Source organism: Salvelinus fontinalis, chromosome 19 (assembly GCF_029448725.1).
Source record: "Salvelinus fontinalis isolate EN_2023a chromosome 19, ASM2944872v1, whole genome shotgun sequence".
NCBI lineage: Eukaryota > Metazoa > Chordata > Actinopteri > Salmoniformes > Salmonidae > Salvelinus > Salvelinus fontinalis.
In genome coordinates this window covers 21,870,139-21,895,388 of record NC_074683.1, presented here as the reverse complement: position 1 = coordinate 21,895,388, position 25,250 = coordinate 21,870,139, and the positions used below count along the sequence as shown (strand labels likewise).

Here is a 25,250-nt window from a genome sequence, read left to right as displayed (position 1 = left end):
ACAAGGTCCTCTATTCCGACAATTAATCCACACATAAAACGGTCAACCGAATCGTTTCTAGTCATCTCTCCTCCTTCCAGGCTTTTTCATCATTGAACTTATTTGGTGATCGCATCTAAACTTTCATAGTATTACCACGACTACCGGCAAAACAGTTCGTCTTTCTATCACCCACGTGGGTATAACCAATGAGGAGATGGCACGTGGGTACCTGCTTCTATAAACCAATGAGAAGATGGGAGAGGCAGGACTTTCAGCGCAATCTGCGTCAGAAATAGAAAGGACTTCTATTTTAGCCGTTGGCAACGCAGACGCTCGTTGGCACACGCGAGCAGTGTGGGTGCAATAATTTAATAACATGGATTTCAAAATGTATTTTGCGACGCTCGCACAGGCGATGTGTCCGGTCTGGTCAGCATGTCACTCGTATTTCACATGTCACAACAATTCATCGATACATATGTTATGATCGTGCACATACAGAGCTTGTCATAAAAAAAGCAAGATAGCTCGTGGATGCAAACAATGTTCTTCTCCAAAAACATAGCAACACGACATTTGTTTCAGTAGCTATAGTTAGCTAGCTAACTATATAGCTAGGTGTCATCATCTAAAACAACCCTAATTTATAAGACAGTTCTTATTTGATTAATGGTGGTCGGACCTATCTATGTGAAGCTAGCCACAATAAGGATTAGCCACAATAGTGGACTTTGCGGTTAGCCTTCAAAATAAAAGTGTGGCATAATTCTACTGTTTGTATTCATTTGCATCACCGTCAATGACATACTTTTATTTTGAAGGCAAACCACAAATTTGACTATTGTGCTTAATCCTTATTGTGACTAGCTTCACAACACATAACCTGGTCCGGTCGAGCATCACTAGCCAGATGAAGCTAGCTGGCTGCTTATAACATTAGCTTTGGGCAACAGGGTTAAGTAGCTGGCTAGCTACTTATTTTCATGAACTGACGTTCAATTTCAATAGGCGAACAACAAGTGGCAACCTAGCTAATACTTACTCAAGGATTCCTAAATCATTGCTAAGAATAATGAAAATGACTGCAGTTTCTACCCATCAGTTTCTACAGAAAAGCCAACATCCCCCACGACAGAGAACGGTTGATTGTCAAGGGGAATGAATAACATTATCTTGGCATTAATGGATTTCACCTTTGAGGTATCTCACAGAAATGTTCTTACTCTTTCAAATGACTGCTCGACTTGTTGGCTGCTCGATCCACACAGCAGACATTGTGGGCTAGGTTAGGAATGCTGTGTTACACGTGTTTGTCAACATTTTACGCGGCGTCGTTACGTCATGTACCTACGTTATATAGGTATGCACGGTAGCTTTGACATCGTTTTTTAACGTCAGCGTTAAACTAGACATCGGGCCGATGCTGATGTTGGCATTTTTAGCTAATATCATCCGTTTCCGATATATTCACCGATATATCGTGCATCGATAGATGAGAACTATAGCCATTTTATCACGCAGAGGACATATTGTGCATAATGCTTTACAGAGAGACTGTACACTGTGCATTGAGAGTGTATGTGACAGTGTATGTGTGCATGGGAGTGAGTGTACTCACCGCCCTGGTCGGAGGTGACTGTAATGGCGGCCGTGGCGCCACGGGTCAGTGTTAAGGGGTTTAGGGGTTAGAGTAGGTTGTCCACCCACTCTGGCCAGAGAAAATGCGCTTTGGTGATGACATTTCAATTATGTTAGAAAATACATTAATCATTCAGTGGGGTCTTTCGCTGACATATCTTTTTGATCTACCCATCCCGGTATCGGGATAATTGTCATCAGCAACGCTGAATAGCATAGCGCCGCAGTCAAATAAAATTACAAAAAAATATTCATATTCATGAAATCACAAGTGCAATATTGCAAAACACAGCTTAGCCTTTTGTTAATCCACCTGTCGTCTCATTTTGAAATTATGCTTTACAGCGAAAGCAATACAAGCGTTTGTGTAAGTTTATCGATCGCTCGACAAAACATTAAGTACATTTAGCATCAGGTAACTTGGTCACGAAAATCAGAAAAGCAATCAAATTAATCGTTTACCTTTGATGATCTTCGGATGTTTTCACTCACGAGACTCCCAGTTAGACAACAAATGGTCCTTTTGTTCCATAAAGATTATTTTTATATCTAACAACGCAGACGAAAATTCCTAATAATATCCATAATGTCCACAGAAACATGTCAAACGTTTTTTATAATCAATCCTCAGCTTGTTTTTCAAATATATATTTGATAATATATCAACCGGGAGTGTTGGTTTTTCAATAGGACCGGGAGAAACAATGGCCGCCTTTCTCTGTTGCGCAAAACTCACTCTGAGAGCCCCCACCTATCCACTTACGCAATGTGACCGTTCTCGCTCATTTTTCAAAATAAAAGCCTGAAACTATGTCTAAAGACTGTTGACACCTTAGGGAAGCCATAGAAAAAGGAATCTGGTTGATATCCCTTTAAATGGATGATAGGCATGCATAAGAACAGAGAGGTTTCAAAAAAAGAGGCACTTCCTGATTGGATTTTCCTCAGGTTTCCACCTGCAATATCAGTTCTGTTAAACTCGCAGACAATATTTTGACAGTTTTGGAAACTTTAGAGTGTTTTCTATCCTAATCCGACAATTATATGCATATTCTAGTTTCGGGGGCTGAGAAATAGGCAGTTTCAAATGGGTACGTTTTTTTAGCCAAAAAACGAAAATACTGCCCCCTATACTTAAGAAGTTTTAACATCATATCCACAAAGTTGGATTTGGTAACCTAAAACATCTGATAATACGGACCGAGCTCGGTTGACATAGCAGTGCAGGTTGCTCGGAACAACTTTTCAGGATTTACCGTTTTGTGGTTGTCGTCTTGAAAGTTGTTTCCGCGGGTTGCAAAAAGCTAAATTAGCATGACGCAAGCTGAATTAAATGTAAAAGGCTTTGAAAATAAAAAGCTTGGTATACGCTCAGTGCTCCACTGGCATTGCACAGAGATATGCTTGTTTTTGGGAGAAATCTTCGAAAAAGAAAAGGAGTTTCGAATTAATATCAAAAGCGTACACTAAAATATGAAAATACTATATGTCATGTGTCATAATCGCTATCCATTTGACCTCTATATTGTTTTATGTCCCGCGGATTCAAAGAGAAAGATGAGTTCAATGGGGAAAGTGAGCCTTTTAGACAGTCAGTAGCCTTCATTCTTGCACAGAATCCAGCCTAGCTAACACGATGCAATTTTCCAGATTTTTTATCACTTTTTTTCTCTTGATTTAGTCACCCTAATTCTGGCCATCCTACGGTGGTAAAAGCTCCAATAACTTTTGAACGGATTATGCTAGAGACATGAGGTTTGGACCATTGGTTTTAGAGGATTAGACACAAAATTAACATATATTGGTAAAATATGTATTTTAATTAGACACCCTAGTCAGAGGGTTTAAGGGTAAGAGGTCAGGGTCAGAGGTCAGTGTATAGGTGTACTCACCGCCCTGGTCGGTGGAGACAGTAATGGCGGCCACAGGTCTCGGGTAGTTAATCATCTTAGACACTCCATTCAGTGACTCAATCTCAAAGGTGTAGTTGGCGTGAGCAGAGAAGTCCATCACCGTTACGGTGGCGTTAGTCAGGCCCTGGGGGCGGGGCACAAAGCGAAGCTCTTCCCCACAAAGATGGCATTGGTCGGGCTCTGGGCCGCATCGCTTACATAGCACGTTATAGGTCAGGTCCCTGCGACCACCCATGTCGCTGGGAGGAGACCACTCCAACTGTAGACAGGTGTCGTTCAGGTTGAAGACCACATTACGAGGAGGGGAGGGAGGACCTGGAATAGAGAGAGAGAGCTTCGTGTTGATTGATCATGTTTCTGCCTCAACATCTCTGTAGTTTGTGGTGGAATGAGTCCAAATAAAGAGTATAGAACACATTGAAAGGGAAAAGGCAAATGTTATTCTACTTTAAGTGGAACAGACAGCGTTTTAACTACTTTGCAGATAAGAAACAAACAGACAGTCACATCAATCAAAAATATTAAATTTCCAGTTCATACTACAAAACTAACTTTATAAGAGGTTTAAAAAATTGGTTCTATTTGACTCAACATTCCATGACGTACAGTAAGGCATTGTTGGCAGAATAGATGGATGCAGTTCAATGCATGATTAATATAATTCACCAATACATTTGTTTGTAGTCCCAAATAATATGAGGTTGTAAATCACAGCTGGCCTGGTACATTGTTTGTTGCCTCCACCCATTCGGGATGCACTTTTTCAGTTTCAATGACTCAATATTTTGGACAAAAGCGGACGAATGTAACTAAGGCTGGGAATGTCAATATAATCAAACTAGAAAGGGCAATGATCACAAGTCAGTCATAACGTGGCTAGCGTAACTATTTATGTATCTATTAATTTAGCAAGCTAAAAACATGTAGGCTAATGTTTGCTAGCTAGCTGCTGGGATGATGTCATGTCATTGGAGTGGGTGAGTGACTGACTTTTTCCCCTCAGTGTTTTTTGGCTGCTACAGCTAGAGATGCAGGTGTCATTTGGTTAGCTAGTAAGAAATGTGAATCACTCTAGCTAGCTAGCTATGCTGAACTTGGACGACTGTTATCCAGTTAGCATATCTTGTGCGTTCGTAAATTCACTCTGGCTATCTAATCCAATTTCAGAGCACTCTCATCTAAGAGTGAAGGATAACTGATGAATTTACCAACACGCAACACCGCCGAATATGACCACTGTCAATTGTTACCAGCAGCACAGTCTAGATAACATGCAAACAGCCTAACCAGGTCTGCTAGGGCGAATAAAATGGTCAGAATGAGGTGTTCTCTCATTTGTGTCTGGGAGTAGCTAGGAAGCTAGCCAACTTTAGACAGTTAGCTTGGGTGTTTGACTGTGATTGTGAGGAATGCTCAGATCAACCTTACTCCTCGGCCAGCGCGTCCAGTGTCAACAGTGCAGTGTGCTCTCAATTTAAGAACAACCCAGAGTGCACTCTGACATACTGAAGGCAATTTACAAACGCACCCTTAGTCGTCAATCAAATGTATTTGTCATTGATCAAATGTGCGGGCAGGCAAGTTCCCATTCAGTTGTCAAAACGTGGGACGAGCAGGCTACTACTCACCATTGTTAATCAGTGCAATTTCGATGGCCAAGTAGCTGAAAAAGTTTGAGAGGGTTTATATAATGCTCCCTCTTTAGATTTGAGCTCATCTCACTCTGGCTAGCATTAGTTGTTGATCTTGCTGTTGTTGATGTGCATAACTGAGTGAGTGTCACGTTCCTGACCTATTTCTGTTAGTTTGTTATGTGTGTTAGTTGGTCAGGACGTGAGGTTGGGTGGGCATTCTATGTTTTCTGTTTCTGTGTTGGTTTTGGGTTGCCTGGTATGGCTCTTAATTAGAGGCAGGTGTTTGGCGTTCCTCTAATTAAGAGTCATATTTAGGTAGGCGTTGTCACAGTGTTCGTTGTGGGTGATTGTCTTCTGTGTCTGTGTCTGTTTCACCACGCGGGACTGTTTACGGTTTGTTCGGTTTGTGTAGCCTATGTCTCCTATTCGTGCGTTTTCTTGTTTTATGTAAGTACGTCGTCTAGGTCTGTCTACACCGTTTGTTATTTTTGTTAGTTTAATCAAGTTCGTGTTTCGTTAATAAAATATGTCTTTTCACTACGCTGCGCCTTGGTTCCCTCAATACTCCTCCTCTTCAGATGAAGAGGAGGAGGACTGCCGTTACAGAATCACCCACCAAAAATCCAGAACCACGCAGCGTAATTTGGAGCAACGGGGAAGTATACAGGACTTGTGGAGTTGGGAGCAAATATTTAACGGAGAAGGACCATGGGCTAAAGTGAATCACCGTCCATGGGAACAGCTGGAGGCAGCTCGGAGAGTGGAGGAAAAGAGAGAGAGGAACCGGAGTTATGAGGGAACGCCTTGCACGGAAGCCCAAAAAGCCCGTGAGTAACACCCAAAAATTTCTTGGGGGGGGGCTAAGAGGTAGTGGGCCAAGGGCAGGTAGGAGACCTGCGCCCACTTCCCAGGCTTACCGTGGAGAGCGGGAGTACGGGCAGACACCGTGTTACGCAGTAGAGCGCACGGTGTCTCCTGTACGAGTGCATAGCCCGGTGCGGGTTATTCCACCTCCCCGCACTGGTAGGGCTAGATTGGGCATTGAGCCAGGTGTCATGAGGCCGGCTCAACACGTCTGGTCTCCAGTGCGTCTCCTCGGGCCGGCATACATGGCACCTGCCTTACGCATGGTTTCCCCGCTTCACCTACATAGCCCGGTGCGGGTTATTCCACCTCCCCGCACTGCTCGGGCGACCGGGAGCATTCAACCAGGTAAGGTTGGGCAGGCTCAATGCTCAAGAGAGCCAGTACGCCTGCACGGTCCGGTATTTCCGGCGCCACCTCCCCGCCCCAGCCTAGTACCTACAGTGCCTACACTACGCACTAGGCTACCAGTGCGTCTCCTGAGCCCTGTTCCTCCTCCACGCACTCTCCCTGTAGTGCGTGTATCCAGTTCGGTGCCTCCAGTTCCGGCACCACGCACTAAGCCTCCTGTGCGTCTCCAGAGCCCTGTACACACTGTTTCTTCTCCCCCTACAAATCCTGATGTGCTTGCCCTCAGCCCGGTGTCACCAGTGCCGGTACCACGCACCAGGTATAGAGTGGGCTTTGAGAGTCCAGTGTGCCCTGTCCCTGCTCCCCGCACTAGTATGAAGGTGCGTGTCCTTAGCCCGGTGCCTCCAGTTCCGGCACCACGCACCAGGTCTACAGTGCGCCTTATCCGGCCAGAGCCATCCGTCTCCCCAGCGCCATCTGAGCCATCCGTCTCCCCAGCGCCATCTGAGCCATCCGTCTCCCCAGCGCCATCTGAGCCATCCGTCTCCCCAGCGCCATCTGAGTCATCCGTCTCCCCAGCGCCGTCTGAGCCATCCGTCTGCAATGAGCCTGCAAAGCCGCCCGTCTGCCATGAGCCTGCAAAGCCGCCCGTCTGCCATGAGCCTACAGAGCCGTCCGCCAGACAGGAGCCGCTAGAGCCGCCCGCCAGACAGGAGCCGCTAGAGCCGTCCGTCAGACAGGATCTGCCAGAGCCGCCAACCAGACAGGATCTGCCAGAGCCGCCAACCAGACAGGATCTGCCAGAGCCGCCAACCAGACAGGATCTGCCAGAGCCGCCAGCCAGACAGGATCTGCCAGAGCCGCCAGCGAGCCATGAGCAGCTAGAGCCGTCAGCCTGCCATGAACGTCGAGAGCCGTCAGCCAGCCATGAGCGTCGAGAGCCGTCAGCCAGCCATGAGCGTCGAGAGCCGTCAGCCAGCCATGAGCGTCGAGAGCCGTCAGCCAGCCATGAGCGTCGAGAGCCGTCAGCCAGCCATGAGCGTCGAGAGCCGTCAGCCAGCCATGAGCGTCGAGAGCCGTCAGCCAGCCATGAGCGTCGAGAGCCGTCAGCCAGCCATGAGCGTCGAGAGCCGTCAGCCTGCCATGAGCGTCCAGATTCGTCAGTCAGCCATGAGCTGCCCTTCAGCCAGAAACGGCTATATACCCAGAACTGCTCCTCAGTCCAGAGCTGTCTCTCTGTCCGGAGCTGCCTTTCAGTCCGGAGTTGCCCCTCTATCATGATCTCCCTCTCTATCTTGATCTACCTCTATTTTCTGATCTATCCCTCTGTCTGGTGCTATCCCTCTGTCTTGATTTATCTCTCTGTCCCGGTGCTGTCCCTGTCATTGATGTTACTAAGAGGATTTTGTGGGGGTAAATTGAGGGTGGACATTTTTAGGGGGAGAGGGAGGTTAGGATTGATTATGGTGGGGTGGGGACCTCGCCCGGAGCCTGAGCCACCACCGTGGTCAGATGCCGACCCAGACCCTCGTCTAGACTTTGTGCTGGTGCGCCCGGAGTTCGCACCTTATGGGGGGGGTTATGTCACGTTCCTGACCTATTTCTGTTAGTTTGTTATGTGTGTTAGTTAGTCAGGACGTGAGGTTGGGTGGGCATTCTATGTTTTCTGTTTCTGTGTTGGTTTTGGGTTGTCTGGTATGGCTCTTAATTAGAGGCAGGTGTTTGGCGTTACTCTAATTAAGAGTCATATTTAGGTAGGCGTTGTCACAGTGTTCGTTGTGGGTGATTGTCTTCCGTGTCTGTGTCTGTTTCACCACGCGGGACTGTTTACGGTTTGTTCGGTTTGTGTAGCCTATGTCTCCTATTCGTGCGTTTTCTTGTTTTATGTAAGTACGTCGTCTAGGTCTGTCTACACCGTTTGTTATTTTTGTTAGTTTAATCAAGTTCGTGTTTCGTTAATAAAATATGTCTTTTCACTACGCTGCGCCTTGGTTCCCTCAATACTCCTCCTCTTCAGATGAAGAGGAGGAGGACTGCCGTTACAGTGAGAGACAGCCTTCCTTTTTATGGTTGTTTGATCAATAGGACTGTAAAGTTCCCAAACGTAAGAGGACACATTTACATATTTGCAGAAATCCATTCATGTGTATTTTGGAGCTTTTGGTGAATGTGTTCTAATGGTCTAAAGTATTACTGTTGCTCCTGCCTGTGAACACACAGTCTAGTTCAAAGTGAATGATGACAGGTCTGTGTGGCAAATGGATTATCTGCATATAGGCCTACTGTAGCTCTGATTGGCTATGGTGCACCAGTCTGCGTAGACTCCGGTCTTGGGTAAGACAGATGTTTTTATTTGATTTTAATTACTGCAGTCTATTAATTGTCCAAATCCACGCCCGCTTTCCCAGTCTATACTGCTATAGAATTTTCACAAACACCTTACTCTATGTCATTTCCAAACATTCTGTGAATTTATGAAATGTGAAAATGACCATATCTAAGTGCTCACTTGTCAGAAAACAGTGCCATGATCTTCCTGGGGGTGTATATGAACAGATTGTAATAAGATTTCATGTTGCTAAAACGCTATCAGATCCACTTTAAACAAGGCTAAAAAACAAAACCTTGCTATTATAATGCCATGTCTACTTTGATACCATTGTTCACTTTGACAAACATCTACTATCTACTACAGACAGCTTATCATCAAGGTGACTGCTTCTCCATTGTGTGTGAAGTTATTCTGGGAGAGGTATTGTGAGAGTAGGTGCATGCAGCCATTGAGTAGATGTGTGCAGGCATTGTATGTGTGTGCAGGTATTGTGTGTGTGTGCTGTACAGAGCAGTCTGCCAGCTGTCAGAGGGGCAGTGTTAAAAGGCCTGGGGGATTTAAACCCTCCAGTCCTGCCAAGCTTTCTGTCTGTCTGGACAATAGGCTGGAGCCCTCTCCTGCCTAACCCCACTCCCAATCCCCCTCTCCTGTCCTCCTCCTACCTTCCCCGCTCCCAATCCCCCTCTCCTGTCCCCCTCCTACCTTCCCCTCTCCTGTCCTCCTCCTACCTTCCCCACTCCCAATCCCCCTCTCCTGTCCCCCTCCTACCTTCCCCGCTCCCAATCCCCCTCCTACCTTCCCGCTCCCAATCCCCCTCTCCTGCCCTACTCCTCCTCTTCTCCATCCCTCTTTCCTGCCCTCCTCCTCATCTGTTCTCTCTCATATAACACTACATGCCTGTACTGTACTCTCCAAGAGTATATAACACTACATGCCTGTACTGTACTCTCCAAGAGTATATAACACTATATGCCTGTACTGTACTCTCCAAGAGTATATAACACTATATACATGTACTGTACTCTCCAAGAGTATATAACACTACATGCCTGTACTGTACTCTCCAAGAGTATATAACACTATATGCCTGTACTGTACTCTCCAAGAGTATATAACACTATATGCCTGTACTGTACTCTCCAAGAGTATATAACACTATATGCATGTACTGTACTCTCCAAGAGTATATAACACTACATGCCTGTACTGTACTCTCCAAGAGTATATAACACTATATGCATGTACTGTACTCTCCAAGAGTATATAACACTATATGCATGTACTGTACTCTCCAAGAGTATATAACACTACATGCCTGTACTGTACTCTCCAAGAGTATATAACACTACATGCCTGTACTGTACTCTCCAAGAGTATATAACACTACATGCCTGCACTGTACTCTCCAAGAGTATATAACACTATATGCCTGTACTGTACTCTCCAAGAGTATATAACACTATATGCCTGTACTGTACTCTCCAAGAGTATATAACACTACATGCCTGTACTGTACTCTCCAAGAGTATATAACACTATATGCCTGTACTGTACTCTCCAAGAGTATATAACACTACATGCCTGTACTGTACTCTCCAAGAGTATATAACACTACATGCCTGTACTGTACACTAAGAGTATATAACACTACATGCCTGTACTGTACTCTCCAAGAGTATATAACACTACATGCCTGTACTGTACTCTCCAAGAGTATATAACACTATATGCCTGTACTGTACACTAAGAGTATATAACACTACATGCCTGTACTGTACACTAAGAGTATATAACACTACATGCCTGTACTGTACACTAAGAGTATATAACACTACATGCCTGTACTGTACTCTCCAAGAGTATATAACACTATATGCCTGTACTGTACTCTCCAAGAGTATATAACACTACATGCCTGTACTGTACTCTCCAAGAGTATATAACACTACATGCCTGTACTGTACACTAAGAGTATATAACACTACATGCCTGTACTGTACTCTCCAAGAGTATATAACACTACATGCCTGTACTGTACTCTCCAAGAGTATATAACACTATATGCCTGTACTGTACACTAAGAGTATATAACACTACATGCCTGTACTGTACACTAAGAGTATATAACACTACATGCCTGTACTGTACTCTCCAAGAGTATATAACACTACATGCCTGTACTGTACACTAAGAGTATATAACACTACATGCCTGTACTGTACACTAAGAGTATATAACACTACATGCCTGTACTGTACACTAAGAGTATATAACACTACATGCCTGTACTGTACTCTCCAAGAGTATATAACACTATATGCCTGTACTGTACTCTCCAAGAGTATATAACACTATATGCATGTACTGTACTCTACAAGAGTATATAACACTATATGCCTGTACTGTACTCTCCAAGAGTATATAACACTATATGCCTGTACTGTACTCTCCAAGAGTATATAACACTACATGCCTGTACTGTACTCTCCAAGAGTATATAACACTACATGCCTGTACTGTACACTAAGAGTATATAACACTACATGCCTGTACTGTACTCTCCAAGAGTATATAACACTACATGCCTGTACTGTACTCTCCAAGAGTATATAACACTATATGCCTGTACTGTACACTAAGAGTATATAACACTACATGCCTGTACTGTACACTAAGAGTATATAACACTACATGCCTGTACTGTACTCTCCAAGAGTATATAACACTACATGCCTGTACTGTACTCTCCAAGAGTATATAACACTACATGCCTGTACTGTACTCTCCAAGAGTATATAACACTACATGCCTGTACTGTACTCTCCAAGAGTATATAACACTACATGCCTGTACTGTACTCTCCAAGAGTATATAACACTACATGCCTGTACTGTACTCTCCAAGAGTATATAACACTACATGCCTGTACTGTACTCTCCAAGAGTATATAACACTATATGCCTGTACTGTACTCTCCAAGAGTATATAACACTACATGCCTCTACTGTACTCTCCAAGAGTATATAACACTATATGCCTGCACTGTACTCTCCAAGAGTATATAACACTACATGCCTGCACTGTACTCTCCAAGAGTATATAACACTACATGCCTGTACTGTACTCTCCAAGAGTATATAACACTGCATGCCTGTACTGTACTCTCCAAGAGTATATAACACTACATGCCTGTACTGTACTCTCCAAGAGTATATAACACTACATGCCTGTACTGTACTCTCCAAGAGTATATAACACTATATGCCTGTACTGTACTCTCCAAGAGTATATAACACTACATGCCTGCACTGTACTCTCCAAGAGTATATAACACTACATGCCTGTACTGTACTCTCCAAGAGTATATAACACTATATGCCTGTACTGTACTCTCCAAGAGTATATAACACTACATGCCTGTACTGTACTCTCCAAGAGTATATAACACTACATGCCTGTACTGTACTCTCCAAGAGTATATAACACTACATGCCTGCACTGTACTCTCCAAGAGTATATAACACTATATGCCTGTACTGTACTCTCCAAGAGTATATAACACTATATGCCTGTACTGTACTCTCCAAGAGTATATAACACTACATGCCTGCACTGTACTCTCCAAGAGTATATAACACTATATGCCTGTACTGTACTCTCCAAGAGTATATAACACTATATGCCTGTACTGTACTCTCCAAGAGTATATAACACTACATGCCTGTACTGTACTCTCCAAGAGTATATAACACTATATGCCTGTACTGTACTCTCCAAGAGTATATAACACTACATGCCTGTACTGTACTCTCCAAGAGTATATAACACTACATGCCTGCACTGTACTCTCCAAGAGTATATAACACTATATGCCTGTACTGTACTCTCCAAGAGTATATAACACTACATGCCTGTACTGTACTCTCCAAGAGTATATAACACTATATGCCTGTACTGTACTCTCCAAGAGTATATAACACTACATGCCTGTACTGTACTCTCCAAGAGTATATAACACTATATGCCTGTACTGTACTCTCCAAGAGTATATAACACTACATGCCTGTACTGTACTCTCCAAGAGTATATAACACTATATGCCTGTACTGTACACTAAGAGTATATAACACTACATGCCTGTACTGTACTCTCCAAGAGTATATAACACTACATGCCTGTACTGTACTCTCCAAGAGTATATAACACTATATGCCTGTACTGTACTCTCCAAGAGTATATAACACTATATGCCTGTACTGTACTCTCCAAGAGTATATAACACTATATGCCTGTACTGTACTCTCCAAGAGTATATAACACTATATGCCTGTACTGTACTCTCCAAGAGTATATAACACTACATGCCTGTACTGTACTCTCCAAGAGTATATAACACTATATGCCTGTACTGTACTCTCCAAGAGTATATAACACTATATGCCTGTACTGTACTCTCCAAGAGTATATAACACTACATGCCTGTACTGTACTCTCCAAGAGTATATAACACTACATGCCTGTACTGTACTCTCCAAGAGTATATAACACTACATGCCTGTACTGTACTCTCCAAGAGTATATAACACTACATGCCTGTACTGTACTCTCCAAGAGTATATAACACTACATGCCTGTACTGTACTCTCCAAGAGTATATAACACTATATGCCTGTACTGTACTCTCCAAGAGTATATAACACTACATGCCTGTACTGTACTCTCCAAGAGTATATAACACTATATGCCTGCACTGTACTCTCCAAGAGTATATAACACTATATGCCTGTACTGTACTCTCCAAGAGTATATAACACTATATGCATGTACTGTACTCTCCAAGAGTATATAACACTATATGCATGTACTGTACACTCCAAGAGTATATAACACTATATGCATGTACTGTACTCTCCAAGAGTATATAACACTATATGCATGTACTGTACTCTCGAAGAGTATATAACACTATATGCATGTACTGTACTCTCCAAGAGTATATAACACTACATGCCTGTACTGTACACTAAGAGTATATAACACTACATGCCTGTACTGTACTCTCCAAGAGTATAAAACACTACATGCCTGTACTGTACTCTCCAAGAGTATATAACACTATATGCCTGTACTGTACTCTCCAAGAGTATATAACACTATATGCCTGTACTGTACTCTCCAAGAGTATATAACACTATATGCATGTACTGTACTCTCCAAGAGTATATAACACTACATGCCTGCACTGTACTCTCCAAGAGTATATAACACTATATGCCTGTACTGTACTCTCCAAGAGTATATAACACTATATGCCTGTACTGTACTCTCCAAGAGTATATAACACTACATGCCTGTACTGTACTCTCCAAGAGTATATAACACTATATGCCTGTACTGTACTCTCCAAGAGTATATAACACTACTTGCCTGTACTGTACTCTCCAAGAGTATATAACACTACATGCCTGTACTGTACACTAAGAGTATATAACACTACATGCCTGTACTGTACTCTCCAAGAGTATATAACACTACATGCCTGTACTGTACTCTCCAAGAGTATATAACACTATATGCCTGTACTGTACACTAAGAGTATATAACACTACATGCCTGTACTGTACACTAAGAGTATATAACACTACATGCCTGTACTGTACACTAAGAGTATATAACACTACATGCCTGTACTGTACACTAAGAGTATATAACACTACATGCCTGTACTGTACTCTCCAAGAGTATATAACACTATATGCCTGTACTGTACTCTCCAAGAGTATATAACACTACATGCCTGTACTGTACTCTCCAAGAGTATATAACACTACATGCCTGTACTGTACACTAAGAGTATATAACACTACATGCCTGTACTGTACTCTCCAAGAGTATATAACACTACATGCCTGTACTGTACTCTCCAAGAGTATATAACACTATATGCCTGTACTGTACACTAAGAGTATATAACACTACATGCCTGTACTGTACACTAAGAGTATATAACACTACATGCCTGTACTGTACTCTCCAAGAGTATATAACACTACATGCCTGTACTGTACACTAAGAGTATATAACACTACATGCCTGTACTGTACACTAAGAGTATATAACACTACATGCCTGTACTGTACACTAAGAGTATATAACACTACATGCCTGTACTGTACTCTCCAAGAGTATATAACACTATATGCCTGTACTGTACTCTCCAAGAGTATATAACACTATATGCATGTACTGTACTCTACAAGAGTATATAACACTATATGCCTGTACTGTACTCTCCAAGAGTATATAACACTACATGCCTGTACTGTACACTAAGAGTATATAACACTACATGCCTGTACTGTACACTAAGAGTATATAACACTACATGCCTGTACTGTACACTAAGAGTATATAACACTATATGCCTGTACTGTACTCTCCAAGAGTATATAACACTATATGCCTGTACTGTACTCTCCAAGAGTATATAACACTACATGCCTGTACTGTACTCTCCAAGAGTATATAACACTACATGCCTGTACTGTACACTAAGAGTATATAACACTACATGCCTGTACTGTACTCTCCAAGAGTATATAACACTACATGCCTGTACTGTACTCTCCAAGAGTATATAACACTATATGCCTGTACTGTACACTAAGAGTATATAACACTACATGCCTGTACTGTACACTAAGAGTATATAACACTACATGCCTGTACTGTACTCTCCAAGAGTATATAACACTACATGCCTGTACTGTACTCTCCAAGAGTATATAACACTACATGCCTGTACTGTACTCTCCAAGAGTATATAACACTACATGCCTGTACTGTACTCTCCAAGAGTATATAACACTACATGCCTGTACTGTACTCTCCAAGAGTATATAACACTACATGCCTGTACTGTACTCTCCAAGAGTATATAACACTATATGCCTGTACTGTACTCTCCAAGAGTATATAACACTACATGCCTCTACTGTACTCTCCAAGAGTATATAACACTATATGCCTGTACTGTACTCTCCAAGAGTATATAACACTACATGCCTCCACTGTACTCTCCAAGAGTATATAACACTACATGCCTGTACTGTACTCTCCAAGAGTATATAACACTGCATGCCTGTACTGTACTCTCCAAGAGTATATAACACTACATGCCTGTACTGTACTCTCCAAGAGTATATAACACTACATGCCTGTACTGTACTCTCCAAGAGTATATAACACTATATGCCTGTACTGTACTCTCCAAGAGTATATAACACTACATGCCTGCACTGTACTCTCCAAGAGTATATAACACTACATGCCTGTACTGTACTCTCCAAGAGTATATAACACTATATGCCTGTACTGTACTCTCCAAGAGTATATAACACTACATGCCTGTACTGTACTCTCCAAGAGTATATAACACTACATGCCTGTACTGTACTCTCCAAGAGTATATAACACTACATGCCTGCACTGTACTCTCCAAGAGTATATAACACTATATGCCTGTACTGTACTCTCCAAGAGTATATAACACTATATGCCTGTACTGTACTCTCCAAGAGTATATAACACTACATGCCTGCACTGTACTCTCCAAGAGTATATAACACTATATGCCTGTACTGTACTCTCCAAGAGTATATAACACTATATGCCTGTACTGTACTCTCCAAGAGTATATAACACTACATGCCTGTACTGTACTCTCCAAGAGTATATAACACTATATGCCTGTACTGTACTCTCCAAGAGTATATAACACTATATGCCTGTACTGTACTCTCCAAGAGTATATAACACTACATGCCTGCACTGTACTCTCCAAGAGTATATAACACTATATGCCTGTACTGTACTCTCCAAGAGTATATAACACTACATGCCTGTACTGTACTCTCCAAGAGTATATAACACTATATGCCTGTACTGTACTCTCCAAGAGTATATAACACTATATGCCTGTACTGTACTCTCCAAGAGTATATAACACTACATGCCTGTACTGTACTCTCCAAGAGTATATAACACTATATGCCTGTACTGTACTCTCCAAGAGTATATAACACTACATGCCTGTACTGTACTCTCCAAGAGTATATAACACTATATGCCTGTACTGTACACTAAGAGTATATAACACTACATGCCTGTACTGTACTCTCCAAGAGTATATAACACTACATGCCTGTACTGTACTCTCCAAGAGTATATAACACTATATGCCTGTACTGTACTCTCCAAGAGTATATAACACTATATGCCTGTACTGTACTCTCCAAGAGTATATAACACTATATGCCTGTACTGTACTCTCCAAGAGTATATAACACTATATGCCTGTACTGTACTCTCCAAGAGTATATAACACTACATGCCTGTACTGTACTCTCCAAGAGTATATAACACTATATGCCTGTACTGTACTCTCCAAGAGTATATAACACTATATGCCTGTACTGTACTCTCCAAGAGTATATAACACTACATGCCTGTACTGTACTCTCCAAGAGTATATAACACTACATGCCTGTACTGTACTCTCCAAGAGTATATAACACTACATGCCTGTACTGTACTCTCCAAGAGTATATAACACTACATGCCTGTACTGTACTCTCCAAGAGTATATAACACTACATGCCTGTACTGTACTCTCCAAGAGTATATAACACTATATGCCTGTACTGTACTCTCCAAGAGTATATAACACTACATGCCTGTACTGTACTCTCCAAGAGTATATAACACTATATGCCTGCACTGTACTCTCCAAGAGTATATAACACTATATGCCTGTACTGTACTCTCCAAGAGTATATAACACTATATGCATGTACTGTACTCTCCAAGAGTATATAACACTATATGCATGTACTGTACACTCCAAGAGTATATAACACTATATGCATGTACTGTACTCTCCAAGAGTATATAACACTATATGCATGTACTGTACTCTCCAAGAGTATATAACACTATATGCATGTACTGTACTCTCCAAGAGTATATAACACTACATGCCTGTACTGTACACTAAGAGTATATAACACTACATGCCTGTACTGTACTCTCCAAGAGTATAAAACACTACATGCCTGTACTGTACTCTCCAAGAGTATATAACACTATATGCCTGTACTGTACTCTCCAAGAGTATATAACACTATATGCCTGTACTGTACTCTCCAAGAGTATATAACACTATATGCATGTACTGTACTCTCCAAGAGTATATAACACTACATGCCTGCACTGTACTCTCCAAGAGTATATAACACTATATGCCTGTACTGTACTCTCCAAGAGTATATAACACTATATGCCTGTACTGTACTCTCCAAGAGTATATAACACTACATGCCTGTACTGTACTCTCCAAGAGTATATAACACTATATGCCTGTACTGTACTCTCCAAGAGTATATAACACTACATGCCTGTACTGTACTCTCCAAGAGTATATAACACTACATGCCTGTACTGTACACTAAGAGTATATAACACTACATGCCTGTACTGTACTCTCCAAGAGTATATAACACTACATGCCTGTACTGTACTCTCCAAGAGTATATAACACTATATGCCTGTACTGTACACTAAGAGTATATAACACTACATGCCTGTACTGTACACTAAGAGTATATAACACTACATGCCTGTACTGTACACTAAGAGTATATAACACTACATGCCTGTACTGTACACTAAGAGTATATAACACTACATGCCTGTACTGTACTCTCCAAGAGTATATAACACTATATGCCTGTACTGTACTCTCCAAGAGTATATAACACTACATGCCTGTACTGTACTCTCCAAGAGTATATAACACTACATGCCTGTACTGTACACTAAGAGTATATAACACTACATGCCTGTACTGTACTCTCCAAGAGTATATAACACTACATGCCTGTACTGTACTCTCCAAGAGTATATAACACTATATGCCTGTACTGTACACTAAGAGTATATAACACTACATGCCTGTACTGTACACTAAGAGTATATAACACTACATGCCTGTACTGTACTCTCCAAGAGTATATAACACTACATGCCTGTACTGTACACTAAGAGTATATAACACTACATGCCTGTACTGTACACTAAGAGTATATAACACTACATGCCTGTACTGTACACTAAGAGTATATAACACCACATGCCTGTACTGTACTCTCCAAGAGTATATAACACTATATGCCTGTACTGTACTCTCCAAGAGTATATAACACTATATGCATGTACTGTACTCTACAAGAGTATATAACACTATATGCCTGTACTGTACTCTCCAAGAGTATATAACACTATATGCCTGTACTGTACTCTCCAAGAGTATATAACACTACATGCCTGTACTGTACTCTCCAAGAGTATATAACACTACATGCCTGTACTGTACACTAAGAGTATATAACACTACATGCCTGTACTGTACTCTCCAAGAGTATATAACACTACATGCCTGTACTGTACTCTCCAAGAGTATATAACACTATATGCCTGTACTGTACACTAAGAGTATATAACACTACATGCCTGTACTGTACACTAAGAGTATATAACACTACATGCCTGTACTGTACTCTCCAAGAGTATATAACACTACATGCCTGTACTGTACTCTCCAAGAGTATATAACACTACATGCCTGTACTGTACTCTCCAAGAGTATATAACACTACATGCCTGTACTGTACTCTCCAAGAGTATATAACACTACATGCCTGTACTGTACTCTCCAAGAGTATATAACACTACATGCCTGTACTGTACTCTCCAAGAGTATATAACACTACATGCCTGTACTGTACTCTCCAAGAGTATATAACACTATATGCCTGTACTGTACTCTCCAAGAGTATATAACACTACATGCCTCTACTGTACTCTCCAAGAGTATATAACACTATATGCCTGTACTGTACTCTCCAAGAGTATATAACACTACATGCCTCCACTGTACTCTCCAAGAGTATATAACACTACATGCCTGTACTGTACTCTCCAAGAGTATATAACACTGCATGCCTGTACTGTACTCTCCAAGAGTATATAACACTACATGCCTGTACTGTACTCTCCAAGAGTATATAACACTACATGCCTGTACTGTACTCTCCAAGAGTATATAACACTATATGCCTGTACTGTACTCTCCAAGAGTATATAACACTACATGCCTGCACTGTACTCTCCAAGAGTATATAACACTACATGCCTGTACTGTACTCTCCAAGAGTATATAACACTATATGCCTGTACTGTACTCTCCAAGAGTATATAACACTACATGCCTGTACTGTACTCTCCAAGAGTATATAACACTACATGCCTGTACTGTACTCTCCAAGAGTATATAACACTACATGCCTGCACTGTACTCTCCAAGAGTATATAACACTATATGCCTGTACTGTACTCTCCAAGAGTATATAACACTATATGCCTGTACTGTACTCTCCAAGAGTATATAACACTACATGCCTGCACTGTACTCTCCAAGAGTATATAACACTATATGCCTGTACTGTACTCTCCAAGAGTATATAACACTATATGCCTGTACTGTACTCTCCAAGAGTATATAACACTACATGCCTGTACTGTACTCTCCAAGAGTATATAACACTATATGCCTGTACTGTACTCTCCAAGAGTATATAACACTATATGCCTGTACTGTACTCTCCAAGAGTATATAACACTACATGCCTGCACTGTACTCTCCAAGAGTATATAACACTATATGCCTGTACTGTACTCTCCAAGAGTATATAACACTACATGCCTGTACTGTACTCTCCAAGAGTATATAACACTATATGCCTGTACTGTACTCTCCAAGAGTATATAACACTACATGCCTGTACTGTACTCTCCAAGAGTATATAACACTATATGCCTGTACTGTACTCTCCAAGAGTATATAACACTACATGCCTGTACTGTACTCTCCAAGAGTATATAACACTATATGCCTGTACTGTACACTAAGAGTATATAACACTACATGCCTGTACTGTACTCTCCAAGAGTATATAACACTACATGCCTGTACTGTACTCTCCAAGAGTATATAACACTATATGCCTGTACTGTACTCTCCAAGAGTATATAACACTATATGCCTGTACTGTACTCTCCAAGAGTATATAACACTATATGCCTGTACTGTACTCTCCAAGAGTATATAACACTATATGCCTGTACTGTACTCTCCAAGAGTATATAACACTACATGCCTGTACTGTACTCTCCAAGAGTATATAACACTATATGCCTGTACTGTACTCTCCAAGAGTATATAACACTATATGCCTGTACTGTACTCTCCAAGAGTATATAACACTACATGCCTGTACTGTACTCTCCAAGAGTATATAACACTACATGCCTGTACTGTACTCTCCAAGAGTATATAACACTACATGCCTGTACTGTACTCTCCAAGAGTATATAACACTACATGCCTGTACTGTACTCTCCAAGAGTATATAACACTACATGCCTGTACTGTACTCTCCAAGAGTATATAACACTATATGCCTGTACTGTACTCTCCAAGAGTATATAACACTACATGCCTGTACTGTACTCTCCAAGAGTATATAACACTATATGCCTGCACTGTACTCTCCAAGAGTATATAACACTATATGCCTGTACTGTACTCTCCAAGAGTATATAACACTATATGCATGTACTGTACTCTCCAAGAGTATATAACACTATATGCATGTACTGTACACTCCAAGAGTATATAACACTATATGCATGTACTGTACTCTCCAAGAGTATATAACACTATATGCATGTACTGTACTCTCCAAGAGTATATAACACTATATGCATGTACTGTACTCTCCAAGAGTATATAACACTACATGCCTGTACTGTACACTAAGAGTATATAACACTACATGCCTGTACTGTACTCTCCAAGAGTATAAAACACTACATGCCTGTACTGTACTCTCCAAGAGTATATAACACTACATGCCTGTACTGTACTCTCCAAGAGTATATAACACTACATGCCTGCACTGTACTCTCCAAGAGTATATAACACTATATGCCTGTACTGTACACTAAGAGTATATAACACTACATGCCTGTACTGTACTCTCCAAGAGTATATAACACTATATGCCTGTACTGTACTCTCCAAGAGTATATAACACTATATGCCTGTACTGTACTCTCCAAGAGTATATAACACTACATGCCTGTACTGTACTCTCCAAGAGTATATAACACTACATGCCTGTACTGTACTCTCCAAGAGTATATAACACTACATGCCTGCACTGTACTCTCCAAGAGTATATAACACTATATGCCTGTACTGTACTCTACAAGAGTATATAACACTACATGCCTGCACTGTACACTCTAAGAGTATTTAACACTATATGCCTGTACTGTACTCTCCAAGAGTATATAACACTATATGCCTGTACTGTACTCTCCAAGAGTATATAACACTATATGCCTGTACTGTACTCTCCAAGAGTATATAACACTATATGCATGTACTGTACTCTCCAAGAGTATTTAACACTATATGCCTGTACTGTACTCTCCAAGAGTATATAACACTATATGCCTGTACTGTACTCTCCAAGAGTATATAACACTATATGCCTGTACTGTACTCTCCAAGAGTATATAACACTATATGCCTGTACTGTACTCTCCAAGAGTATATACCACTACATGCCTGTACTGTACTGTCCCTTAGTGTATTGACTGCTGCTGGGACAATTACGACATTGCCTGATTGATTGATTGATTGATGATACTCACGTGTGCAGGCCATAGTGGGTGGGTCTCTCTCAGCTCTGTAGAAAGCCTTCTCACAGTGGCAGACAGCAGCCCCCTCGCCATAGCTGAAACTGTGAGGGGGACACTTAGAACACTTGATGTTCCCCGTAAACGCCTTGTAGAAGCCTGGTCGACACGCTGGGGAGAGAAAGAGGGATATATGGCTATATACATGTATATGTCAGGATCACAGACAGATAAATGGTTATACTGTGTATGGCAGGATAACAGACACAGGGATATGGTTAAATATGGCAGGATAACAGACACAGAGATATGGTTATACTGTATATGGCAGGATAACAGACGCATAGATATTGTTAAACTGTATATGGCAGGATAACAGACACAGATATATGGTTATACTGTATATAGCAGGATAACAGATGCAGAGATATGGTTATACTCTATATGGCAGGATAACAGACACAGATACATGGTGATACTGTATATGGCAGAATAACAGACACAGATACATGGTTATACTGTATATGGCAGGATAACAGACACATATATATGGTTATACTGTATATGGCAGGACAACAGACACAGAGATATGGTTATATTCTATATGGCAGTATAACAGACAGAGAGATAAGGTTATCCTGTATATGGCAGGACAACAGACACAGAGATATGGTTATACTCTATATGGCAGGACAACAGACACAGATATGGTTATACTCTAAATGGCAGGATAACAGACGCAGATATATGGTTATACTGTTTATGGCAGGATAACATCCACAGCTATATGGTCATACTCTATATGGCAGGACAACAGACACAGAGATATGGTTATACTCTATATGGCACGATAACAGACACAGAGATATGGTTATATTCTATATGGCAGGATAACAGACACAGATATATGGTTATACTGTATATGGCAGGATAACAGACACAGAGATATGGTTATACTGCATATGGCAGGATAACAGACACAGATATATTTTTATACTGTATATGGCAGGATAACAGACACATATATATATGGTTATACTGTTTATGGCAGGATAACAGACACATATATATATGGTTATACTGTTTATGGCAGGATAACAGACACATATATATATGGTTATACTGTTTATGGCAGGATAACAGACACAGAGATATGGTTATACTGTATATGGCAGGATAACAGACACAGATATATGGTTATACTGTACATGGCAGGATACCAGACACAGATATAGCAAATTCACCAAAGAAAAAGAAAGATGACATCAAATGGCAGAACATTTGTTACACAGTCAATGGACAATAGCTTAGACAAGTAAACACAATTTGTTGACCTGATGAAATTAATCTCTACTGATTTAAATCCAGAAAGACTAGGAAAATGCAGTACATTGAAAGCAGTAATGAGAAAAAAGCTCCCTCTATTCTCTCCCTTTCTTCTCCTACACCCTGTCCTCCCTCTCTCCCTGCAGTCCGATCCTAAAGCCTGTATGCCTCAGGGACAAATGGCCTTTCAAATCCCTCTCAGCCTTTAACCGATGGTACCGCACGCACGCACACACACACACACACACACACACACACACACACACACACACACACACACACACACACACACACACACACACACACACACACACACACACACACACACACACACACACACACAAACACACACACACACACACACACACACGCACGCACGCACTCCATCCCCGGGTACGCAGTCAGAGGAGAATTCCACTTCTGGGGTTGTCAGAGTGCCCATCGATTTAACAAGGTAACACAGGCTGAGCCATCTGAGGGCTTTACCTTGAAGTACTGAGGGCCTTGATGTGTGTGTTTGTGTGCGTGTGTAGAGTCTTTCCATTTCTCCTTCTGATAAATGAACCTACAGGAGCCCTGAAACCACACCCACGCATATCAAATGGGATTAATTAGGACAACACACACACACACACACACACACACACACACACACACACACACACACACACACACACACACACACACACACACACACACACACACACACACACACACACACACACACACACACACACACACACACACACAAACAATGCAGAAGCCCCTTCCACCAACACAGACATAGCTGCAGTATCAATATGATGAGTGACACCCCCTGCAGCGGCCCAAGGTTGTCTGTGCCATTAACCTCTGATAGTACATGGCTTTATACATGGCCTTGATTCACACACTGTCACTCAGTTATTCCCCCAGCAGAACTGTTTTAAATGGTCAACTAATGACACTTCTGTCTGACCCTCAAACAGCTGAGGGAAGAGACACACACACACGAACACACACGTGCGCATGCACATGCACACATAGGCCAAGGCCTCCTGCTAAAAAGGACCAATAAAACAACATTAACGACAACAACAACACAGGTACTAAAATCTTGCAGCCGGCTGCATTAGAATGAGCTCTCCAGAATTGAAAAGACTGCTAAATGCATAACATAGGTATTTGATTAACCACATAACCACTTAATGTGTAAATATTTGTATGAACATAACAAGATTCAACAACTGAGACATAAACTGAACAAGTTCCACAGACACGTTACTAACAGAAATGGAATGTGTGTCCCTGAACAAAGGGGGGGTCAAAATCAAAAGTAACAGTCAGTATCTGGAGTGGCCACCAGCTGCATTAAGTACTGCAGTGCATCTCCTCCTCATGGACTGC

The 25,250-nt window shown here is 41.6% G+C and overlaps 1 protein-coding gene across 1 annotated transcript in view; it reads right to left on the bottom strand.

Moving 5' to 3' along the window:
• Positions 1-25,250, bottom strand: part of LOC129816487 (ephrin type-A receptor 6-like) — a 256,812-nt gene that overhangs the window by 80,800 nt on the left and 150,762 nt on the right. Inside the window, exons 6-7 of the mRNA XM_055871028.1 lie at positions 22,554-22,709; positions 3,513-3,848 (exon numbers count right to left, since the gene is read on the bottom strand). Of these exons, the coding sequence (XP_055727003.1) occupies positions 3,513-3,848; positions 22,554-22,709 (492 nt within the window). The remainder of the gene's footprint in view (positions 1-3,512; positions 3,849-22,553; positions 22,710-25,250) is intronic.